At 59.5% G+C, this 10,598-nt stretch overlaps 1 protein-coding gene across 1 annotated transcript; it reads right to left on the reverse strand.

The window, feature by feature from the left end:
• Positions 1-2,073: 2,073 nt before the first annotated feature.
• Positions 2,074-9,049, reverse strand: TULP1 (TUB like protein 1). Its single transcript, XM_086765704.1, has 14 exons — positions 9,003-9,049; positions 8,632-8,677; positions 7,093-7,210; positions 6,814-6,963; positions 6,110-6,241; positions 5,737-5,850; positions 5,494-5,628; positions 5,206-5,297; positions 4,814-4,987; positions 4,336-4,448; positions 3,733-3,841; positions 3,471-3,569; positions 3,017-3,188; positions 2,074-2,479 (listed from the first exon to the last, which is right to left on the reverse strand). Exons 1-14 carry the CDS (start codon positions 9,047-9,049, stop codon positions 2,346-2,348), a joined length of 1,635 nt encoding a protein of 544 aa, XP_086621830.1. The 3' UTR covers positions 2,074-2,345.
• Between the last annotated feature and the right edge of the window lie 1,549 nt (positions 9,050-10,598).

A 10,598-nucleotide genomic window follows, 5' to 3' on the forward strand; every position in this document is an offset into this window, starting at 1 on the left:
CACTTTCCACCGGCCAAAGTAGATGCACATTTCAACTGCTTCCATTCCTCCTCTCCTCTGGTGTTAACAGCCCCAACATCCATCGCCTTATTAAATTGTTTTCATTCATTTCTTGTGCTGCAGTTGGTTTGGGTGAGAGGGTTTGCGTGAGGGGTTTGGTGTGGGCGGCTGATGCAGGAGCTGCGGTCTGGGATGGGGTGGCATTGCATTGGGCACCTGAGGCAGATTTTTTTGCTCTGCTTGGGCCACAGCATGGGAATCCCAAGGGGTTTGCAAGCAACATGGAGACATTTTGGGTGCAGGGAGGGAGAAAAAAACCCTGGGGAGCAGCTGGGATAACAGCAGCTCGTGGTCCAACAAGAGCCTGGGGAGCTCAAACCCCTCTGTCTCTCACTTTGCTTCATCTTTTCTGCTTCCACTGAAGGAAACGGGGACAAGTGTTCGCTCAACCATTAGCCAAGGTTTTCCCAGTTTCAAACAGATGGCGGGTTTGTGGCCAGATTTGAGCAGAAAGCTCCTGCTTTCCCCACATTTGCTGGCCATACCTAGCCAGGGGACGCTGGCCTAAGCCGCAGCGGCTGGATCTCCTTTCAACTGACAAGGTCTCTGATCTCACCACGTGGGTGAGGGATGATGTCCCATGCTGGACCATTGTACCCATGCTGTCCGCTTCCTTCTGCCCCCCACCAGGAGTGTCCACCAGTGAATCACGGAGTCCAGATTGGCGCTGCTGGTGGGAAAACCTCGGTTCTGTCTGCGACATTCACCAGTGGCCCAGCTGCAGCCCGCAGTCCCACTGTCACCATCGTCTGTCCCCAGCCCCACGTGGGGATGGGCCCAGGCTGCCATGGTGTTGCGACACTGCCCAGCGAGGATGAGCATCCCTCTTGCACAACCGCATCCATCTCATCCGCCGCCTGTTCCTCAACCTTTTGGCCTCAGCTGCCTCTCACCACGTTAACTTGGGGGACTTGGATCACCCCCAGGATGGGGGAAAGACCTCTGTGTATCCTAGGAAGGGGACCCCAAATTGTATCAGCCCCCCTTGGGCTGAGCAAGTGAGAGAAGCATCATGGGGGAGGCGAGGGCAGTGTTTTGGGAACACCTCAGCAGATCCCGGTGTTTCTCATTCCTGAATTAATCCGATTCGGGGCGGCCCATGCAGCCAAATCCTCACCCCACAGAGGTGGGTGTGTGCTGGAAACGGTGGCACGGGCTGCCCTGCTCCCCCCGAGCTGCCCCTCTCTCCTTCCCAAGAATTCCCCACAGCCCCCTCGTGACACCCCACGGGTCCATGGCATGGGGCAACACCTCCCATCCGACACCTCCCCACGAGCAGGGAGTGCCTGTGGAGCTGGTACTGGCAGCTGCGAGACATGGGGTGTGCGGAGCTCTGTGGGACCACCAGCCCAGTAGGTTCCAGAGGGATGCCACAGAGCACCAGGGTGGCGAGCGGCAAGGGCACGGGGGGCTCGGCAGGGCCCATCCAGGTGCTGCGCGTGACTCAGCGCCACACCACACCTCATGAGTCACTTCGGTGCTTCCTGGTGCACCCAGAGTTTTCCCTTCCAGGTCCCTCCTGGTGGCACCCATCCAGCCCAGCCCCGTGGCGGTGATGCTGGCTCTGCCTCATGCGGCTGCCAGCCCTCCTCCACCGGCACCGGCTTCCCTCAGCACGTGCCCAGGTACTGCCGGCGCTCTGGCTGCCAGGCTGCTCCTCAGGAACCCAAATCCCCCCAAAGGCTTCCAGGCAGCGGGGTTAGACCCTACGGGTGGAGACCCCAGGGGCAGGCAAAGACAGGGCGGGCACCACACAGCCGCTCAACCCGGGCAAAATAGGGCAAAGAGGGGTTTGGTATCTGGTGGGCATTGAGGCGACTGGAGAGTCCGTCACCGGGAGCTTGGGCAGAGCACGGTTGCATATGGGCTCCGTGCATGCTCAGAGGGAGATGAGAAAACACAAACCAGAGACCACGAACCCACCTCTCATTGGGAGATAGTGCTACAAATTACAAACCAGAATAAAAAAAAAAAAAAAAAGGGAATGAGCTTCCAGGATCTGAGTCCAAGAAACATCTCAAAGGGATGAGACTGGGATCACAGGCAGCCTCATCTGTTAAATGAGGCCTGACTCCATCTGCCCCAGCCCCAGTTTGCCTGGAGAGGGTGGCCGCAGCTGGATGAGCATCCCACGGGGCTCAGTGGGCACCGCACACCTCGAGCCACCACAGGAGCGGCTGTAACGACGAATGCTTGCTGGGCAGAAGGTGGAAACAGAGGGAGCAGAGCAGGATGGGGATGCAGGAGCATGTACTGGGCAGCGGCACATGGCCCCGACGCGAGCGCTACTCGCAGGCCAGCTTCCCGTCAAAGCTGGAGAGGGCGATGGCGAAGGCCTGCACAGCGCAGAGCGGGTAGTTGTAGTCCATGGTGAAGGCGTCATCGGCCACGCGCCCGAACTGCATCACAATGTAGTCGGCTGCGGGAGAGAGGGGATGGCTGCGGTGAGTGCAGAGGTGGTGAGCGGCTGCGGTGTCACCTGCACACCCATCCCACCCTTTTCCCAGGGGACCCACGCAGCGGCATCCCAAAGCCACCCCCTTGCCAAGCTCTGCTCATGGCCTGTGCGTTGGCAGCACCATGTTACCAAAAAGCATCATTTTCCCCTTGTGTGGAACAGCACTGGACCACAGCACCTTTCGGTCCCCCCAGCACCCCCTCCCGGCAGCTGCAGCCCCTCAAGGAACAGGGACCCCACTCACGCCCCCATGGGACCGCTACTACCGGAGGGCGGGTGACAGGAAATCTGTAAAAATAACCAGGGGCCCCCGAGAGGTTTTTTCTGTCCCGTAACCCAACACCCCAGAGGCTGAGGGCTTCTGACTGCGCCGGACAGGTGACAAACGGCCGTGTCCAGTAAAAAAAAAAAAAAAAAAAAAAAAAAAGGGTGCTGGGGCCAGCTGATGGCAGCGCTCCCCCACTGTCACCCGCCCATCGTGTCCCCTTCCCGGCTTACGGTCGCTGCCGTGCACGATCTGGAAGTTTTTGACGGAGGCATGCGTGACCCGGCCGTGGAAGTTGAGGACGTAAGACTGGGTCTCATCGTTCCACACTGGCGCCTTGTTGTGCAGCTCAATAACTTTGTCCATGTTTTTGTTCTGCCATCGCATCAGGAGGCCGTCATTATCCTGGGGAGGGTGAGAGCGGGGAGAGCAGAGTTGCAGTGACCCCCCCCAAGCCCCGCCAACTCCCACAGCCTGCCTAGAGGCAGGACCCGGCTGGAAGATGGGATCCAGTGAGGAGAAGAAAAAAAAAAAAAAATTCAGACACCGTGTGTCTCCTACCTCCCAGGAAGGGAGGTGGGAAAGCCTTCTCAAAGCTGTTCGGTGCCCCAAAACTGGTAAAATCCAAGGTGAACCCCAGCAAATCCAGCCTACAAGGGGTTTCTCCCAGTCTGGCCCCTGACTTACGTTTCGGGGACGGATGGGCACCCTCTCGTTATTAGCGTTCATCCCAGGGATGATGACCGTCATCTTCCGAGGGCCTTTGAACCCTAAAACGTTGGTTTCCTGCAGAAGAAACCCTGTCCCTAAAACCAGCAAGTGCCATGGGCTGCGGCCTCTTGCCGGCAGCTGAATGAGGGCTCAGGGACAGATTCGGCCCAGCGAAGGGGTGCAGGTTGGGACCCCCTTGCTGCCTGCCTGGGGTGGGGGCCCCCATGCCACTGCTTACGTAGACCACGGCCGAGAGCTCCTGCCGCACGTTGGACCAGTCGGCGTTGGCCCTGTCGGGGTTCACGCCGTTGTCAAACACGGTGAACTTGGTTCCCATCAGGTTGGATCTGCGGTCGAGGATGGGAGAGGGCCGCAACCGGTGTCACCGAGTCCCCTCCAACTCCTCCTGTCCCCCCCACCTCCAGGCACAGCCTCGGCGTTGCTCCAGTTGCAAAACCCTCCAGCCAACGCCATCCTTCCCACCCTTTAGGCGTTTCTTCAGGTTCAGGACACCCCTAAATCGGGGTGTTCCAGGGTGCTGCTGCCACAGGGACCCCCCAGCATCGCTGCCTGGCTGCCGGCAGTGCAACGGGCCAGGACTTGCCGGGCTCACCAGGTGCTGTTTCCAGCCATGACCTGTCTGCCAGGAGGAACCAGATGAGCCTGTTTTCCCCTCCTGGCCCCCCGACAATCCTTGGGTCGGACCCGGCAGTGAGGAACACCAAATTTAGCCTCCTGCCTGACCCAGCCATCGCTTGGGGCAGCCAGTGACCCACAGGGCAGGAGCGGGGTGCTGCAGGAATGGGGTGCCACCCAAACAGGGTACCACCTCCGCTCCTACCTCAGCTTCCCGATGAAGTTCTCTCCCCCCCGCGACAGGTCGGTGGGGTCGATGGAGATGAGGTAGTTGGAGGTTTTGCTTTTCTTCCGCTTCCTCCCGGCGAGCAGGAACACCTGGGAGGGTGGTGGGACCGTGGTGGGGACCGGGCGTTGTCGTCATCATCACCACCGCCATCCCCGTTGGGCTGGGCCCAACAAGTCACTGCCGCAACCTTGCGCGAGTCATGGAACAATGACAATTCCCAAAATCCTGGCTGAGCGGCGGGGTGGGACGGTCTGAGCCTGGCCTGGCATTAGCATGGCCAACATTCGCTCGTCGTCGACCCAGGGCATCTCCCAAGAGGAATCACAGAGGAGGGGACCAGCCCCATCCAGGACCCACCACTGCGGTGGGATGCAAGCTGGTGTTCCCCCCAAAACCCCCAGGGTGCTCCCCAGGGTGGGTGCAGAGCCCAGCTCACCCCCCCACCCCAGCTCACCTTCTTGTCGTTATCCAAGTGGAGGTAATAGGTGGGGTACAGCCCACGGTCCATCCCCTTCTTGTCCCGCGTCACCCGGCACTTGATGGTCACTCCCTGCGGCGCCGGCCGCAGCACGAACTCCTCCAGATTGTCCACCTCAATGATGGGCGATGGGGGCCTCTCCTCCTTCTGCTGCAACATGAGAGGGGAGGGTGACCCCAAAAGCCAAACCTGCCAAAAGCTCCCCCTCTTTTCCCAGCTGATCACTCCTTGCTCCTGAATCCCCTCGGGCTCTGCGGCAGGGGGTTTGGGAAGGGTGCTGCAGTGGGTCTCCCCGAGGGATGCTCCAGCCCCCGACCCACTCTGGGGAGAAGCTGTTGACCCTCACAGCTCCGAGGGTTTTTTTGCACCTTCTTTGATTTCTTCCCTTTCCCCTTCTTGTTGGAGTTTTTCTGCAGGGTCTCCGGGGTCTCCTCCTCACTGTCGGCTGCTTTGGGGGCAGCTGCAGGCAGGAATAGGCAGGGGCACAAGGTGAGCAAAGAGCCCGACTCTGCCAAACCCCAAAACTGAGCTCGGATTAGACCCACACCAACACCATCGATGGTAACCCCCCTCTCCACGGCCAGGCCCACCCACATCCCCCCAGACCCCTCCGTCACCCACCACCCTCCCTCACACCACCAGTGCCAGGCTCTCACCTTTCTTTTTGGTTTTCTTCTCCTTGGGGGGCTCCCCGCCAGTCTGGAAGAGAGACGCTGGGTTTTTCTTCTTCTCCGACCTGATGGGTTTGGTGCTGGAGTCGGAATCGTCCTCCTCATCGCTGCCGGTGGCGGCTGCGGGGGGACACGGGGGACACTGTCACACAGCACCGGGTGCTGGCGGCTTGGGGTGATGCTGTGGGACAGTGGGACTTGGCTGCCACCCCCCCGCTCGCCTCATACTTTTCTTCTTGCTTTTCTTCTCCTTCTTCTCCCCGTTCACCTGGAACATGGACATCGGCTCCTTCTTGGTGCTTTTGGCAGATTTGGTTTTGCCGTCGGGGTTGCTCTTGTCTCCTGCTGGGACGGAGGAGCTGATGAGCGGCCAGACAGGGGGACAGGGATGGGAAGTGACAGGGACAGGGAGGCAGCAGGGTGGGGGCAGCGGGAAGGGTTGAGCTGGGGGAGATTGAACGGGGAGGGGGTTGGTCACCCCACAGCCCCTTGAGCCTCCCGGGATGGCGGTGGGACATGGGTGGTCCCCTGGTCCCAGCAAGGGTGGGTGCAAGTGGCAACGGAGCCAGGATCAAGCCATCCCCATCCCCTGGACACTCACCCTTCGGCTTCAGCTTCTTCTCCCGGCTCTCACCCGAGGGGGGCTCTTTGGGGGGCTTCTTCTTGAGTTTTTTTGGTGGGTCTTTATTCTCCACTTCCTCTTCCTCCTCATCCTCTGAGTCCTCAACCGCCTCTGCCAGGAAGGTGACACTATGGCATCAGCAACGTGAAGGCCTCTTGCACCAGGGACCCGCAGCCCCGCCGTTTGCGAGCGGGGAACCTCGCTTGGCAGCACCAGCCGGTGTGGGTGCCCGTCGCGCCACGGCCGGGGTGCTGGGGCCGTGGTGCCCGGCCCAGCCGCAATGGCCAGTGGCACGTTGGACGTGTCCAGTGCCAGACACGGCATGCGAAGCCACATCGCCATCTCGCGGCTGCAGCCCCAGGGTGGGAGGGCATGATCCCCTTCTTTTTGCCCACCCCATCTTTTTGCTCCAGCAAGACGGCCGGGCAGCTGGTGGCACTGGCCACATTCCAGGGGGCGCGTCCCCCACTCCGATCTTGACTCCCTAGCCAGCACCACACATGTGGATCCCCTGCCACATCCCCTTTCCTCCCAGGTGCATAGCTGGATTTTGGCCAAAAAGCCTCCCAGAGAGGTGCAGAGCCCCTGCAGACACCGGGAGCATCGATGGCACCGGCGGGGCACATGGGGACGTGAGATGCCATGGGCGGGTGCCCAAAGAGGGGTGGGTGCTGCCCCCCTACCTTGCTGCTTCTTGGGGCCCTTGGCCACATGGGAGAGGGGGGCTGGGCTCTCCTTCTTCTTCCGAGGCTCCCTGGTCAATTTGGAGTAGGGGTCCTTGTTGCTCTCCTCCTTCCCCTTCTCCTCCTTCTTCTTCCTCATCTTCTTCACCCCTGCGCATTTCAAGAGATGGAGAGATGGAGAGTACCACGGGCACAGGATGGGGCCGTGGGGGGATCAGCGTGTCCCCCTACTTCCATGGGAGCTGGGGGGGGGGGGGGGGGGGTTGGGTCTGTGCTTACCCTGCATGGGGGCACGGGGCTCCTCTGCCACCCCTGTCTCATCTAGCTTCTTTACCCGCAGCTGCCGAGGCTTGGCCTCAGGCTCCGGCACGGGTTCCTGCCGCTTCTTCTTCACCTTCTGCGCCCACGGATGGTGCTGCGGAGACAATGCTGGCCTTAAATCCCTTTTCACCTTGCAAGGCAACCCCAACTCACGCAGCATCGGCTCCCTTTCCCAAATACATGTGGGAGCAGGGACCCGCTCTGGAAACAGGGACATGCTCCCACCTTCAAACCAGTAACTTACCGCGGGGCCGCCGGCCAGGAAAGGCAGAGGGAGGAAAACAGAAAGGGCTGTTAGTGGGCAGGCAGCCACGTGCCAGCCCTGGGGACAAGGGACGTGATGCTGGCACTACCCCGACACCACAGAGGGGCCAAGCCACCCCATGCCATAGGGACCCCAGCTGGGAGCCACCCCGGGCACCAACTCATCTCCCAATGGGCATCCCAGGAGACCCGGGATGGGACAGGGGACACGGGGACAAGCAGGCAGCCTGGCTCCGCACCTCCATCTCCCCCTGCCCCCGCAAAAGGCTCCCATCAAAGGCAAGGAGCTGCAGGGCTGTGCTGCGATGGAGGTCAGTGGGAGCAAGGAAGTGAGGGGATTAGGCACAGCACACCTAATCCTGGTTAGCCGGGGCTATAAATAACCTTGATTTACCAAACACGGGGCATCTGGGGCAGCACTTGGCTCAGGACAGGAGATGTTTGGGGAGCGGGTGTTAGCTCAGGGCCCTCGGAAAGTGATTTGAGCAAATCCAGTTGTACTGGGGCACCTCCCAACACAGCACCTTCCCTCTTGCAGAGATTTCATCCCACCCAGACACCCCAGCAAGGTGGTGAAGCTGTTTGGCAAGAGAAGGGACCAGGCTGCATCCCAGTACTGCAGATCTGGGGAGGAGGGGAAGCTGGGGGTCCCACGGCCAAGCTGGGAACCAGCCAGTTTCTTCCATGTCGTCAGCTCACACCAAAAAAAAGCTCCTTCACATCCTTTAATCCCTTAAGCAGCTGGGGGCAATGGCCAGCCACTCACTTCGCTACTTAACGACGCCCTTCCAGGAGGGGCTACTGATTAAATTGGGTGCAATTGCTGCCGAGACCACTCGGAGGCTGGATTGTACCCAAGGGCTGTGCCGAAATGCAGTGAGGGGTGGTCCGGCCTTTGGGGTTGCAGCCTGGGGAAAGTGAGTCATGGCTGAGGGCTTAACAGAGAGGCTTAATTAAAGCATTAGGAACTGAGAGCCTATTGGAAGGATGCTCAAAGGAGAAGGGGGACTGTGGGACCTCTGCTACACACCTGCTCTGGAGCGGGGGGGTCCCCAAAAGCTGATGCCTCTCTGGGGCTGCAGCACCCTGGGAGAGCAGCCTGATCAGCCCCAATTTGGTGTCGGTGTGGGGCTGGGGTTTGGGGGTCTCTGATGTCCCCAGCCCTTGGGGACAGCCCACCCAGGGGACAGTGGCACTGGGGATGGCGGGGGAAGGATTTTTTTTTTTTCTCACCTGCTTGGGTTTGTACTGCTGGGGGCTGCCTGGCTCCTCGCTGGGGCTGTGGGGCACAGAAAGCACAGGGGTGAGGGCTTTCAGCCTTCCGCAGCCCCTGGGGGAGCCGGGACCCTCCGGCCGAGCACTGCCCCAAATTTAGTGGTGGGTGACATCAACGAGGTAAATTTGGGGAACCCTGCCCTCTGATGAACACTTTTCCTCTCTGCAAGCCAACAAGCATCACCACACTGACACTCAGATAAAAAAAAAACTGATAAAACAGCTCGTTAAATCGCAAATAAAGTGGAAAGAGGAGGAGATGGGAGGCTGGTGGAGAAGCCCAGCGCATTGCCCACCCCGTGGGTCGCATCCTGCCCACCGGCACTCACCTGTCGGCAGCCCAGACCTCGCGCAGGATCTCCGTCTGCAGCGGCATGGCTCCCAGCCCGGTGTTGAGCGGGATGGATCCCTCCGTCTTGCCCCGATCTCCCCAGCACCAGCCACGGACCCCCAGCTGCTGCAGCCCCTACGAGCCCATGGGCTCACTCGCAGCTGCAATGGTCCAAGCAAGTGGCATGGGCCCCCGCAGCGGCTGGAGGAGGAGGAAGAGCAGGCGAAGGAGATGATTAACTTTTTATTTCTCCTGAAACTCAGTAATAGGATTTCAGGGGCTGTCGGCCAGGCCGGTGAGGAGAGCAGCTGGCAGGGTGGTAATCCCAGGAAAAGGGGGCAGTGCAGGGGGGCACAGGGGGTCAGTCGGACCCCAGGTGCCTCTTGGAGGTGCACAACTCCCCCCACACTGGGTGGGATCCCAGCACAGCGAGGCCACTCACTTCAGCCTGGCATGGGCAGAGGGATGCTGCCTGACCTGGTTTAGGGTTACCCACCCTGGATGCACCTTTTTCCACCCAAAAATGTCACCGTGGTGCTAGAAAAGCATGATTTGGGCTGTTTTACACGAGCTGTTTTACATGCTGTGCTCTGACCCCCGTCCCATGTCCCCAGGTCCCTTTGGGTGACGGTTTCACACCCTGCACATCGCCACTCCCGCCTCACCTCATTGCTAACAGCACAGAATATTTCACCATTAACATCCCCCCTGTCGAAGGCCGCCCATGGATGCTCTCCAGTTGCCAAATCGGCCGAGCCAAGCGGCCCCAGTGACCCCAGCGGACCCTTGGCCTCGCCCAGCCCACCACAGACCCCTCAAAACCCCCCCGCCACCCCATTTCCCACCCCGTCCCCAGTGCCACTAGATGGCATTTGAACACCGTGCACCCGGCACCCAGCGCCACCAAAGCTTCGCCACCTTTGGTACAAAATCCCCCCAATTTTCCTTTCATCTCCAAACCATATCTCATCACCTGCCCAGGTTTAATTTATTTTTCAAGGGGGAGAAAAGCACCAAACCAAAACAAGCCAAAAATCTGCTTTAAAAATAGAGGGAAAGCCCAGAAATTGCAAAGCAAGTTGGGTTTTTGTTTCTGTGTAAAGTTGTTTCCTATAGAAAATGGGGCTTGGGCTGTCCCCAAATGACTTTTTTTTGCCCTGCCTGCAAGAAGAAAAAAAAGCAGCCCATTCTTTGCAGAGCCCCTCCAGGCAGCACCCACAGGGATGCTTTGCTGGGCGGTGTAAAATCGGAGACCCAGCCGAGCAGCCGCAGGGCCGCCGTGCCAGGAATATCCACTGCAGGTGGGAAAACAGACAGGCTTGAGAAATGATGCTTCACGTACCACCTGATGGATTAGAAAGGAGGAATTTCAACCACATCTAGTGGTTGACATCTAGTTTATCATCCCATTGCAGCGGTGGGGGTAAGAGAGGGACTAGCAAATCCTTAGTCCCACAGCCAAGGGGCACAAACGCCGTCTCCACCCACCCGGGGAGCCCCCTCCCAGAGGTACATGCAGGCAAAAAGAAGAAAAATAAAATAAAATTTAAAAAAGCATCAGGATAAACCCTCCCAGGCTGAAAAAAAAACCAGC

The sequence above is a fragment of the Chlamydotis macqueenii genome, chromosome 23 (assembly GCF_036417535.1).
Source record: "Chlamydotis macqueenii isolate bChlMac1 chromosome 23, bChlMac1.mat, whole genome shotgun sequence".
Lineage (NCBI taxonomy): Eukaryota > Metazoa > Chordata > Aves > Otidiformes > Otididae > Chlamydotis > Chlamydotis macqueenii.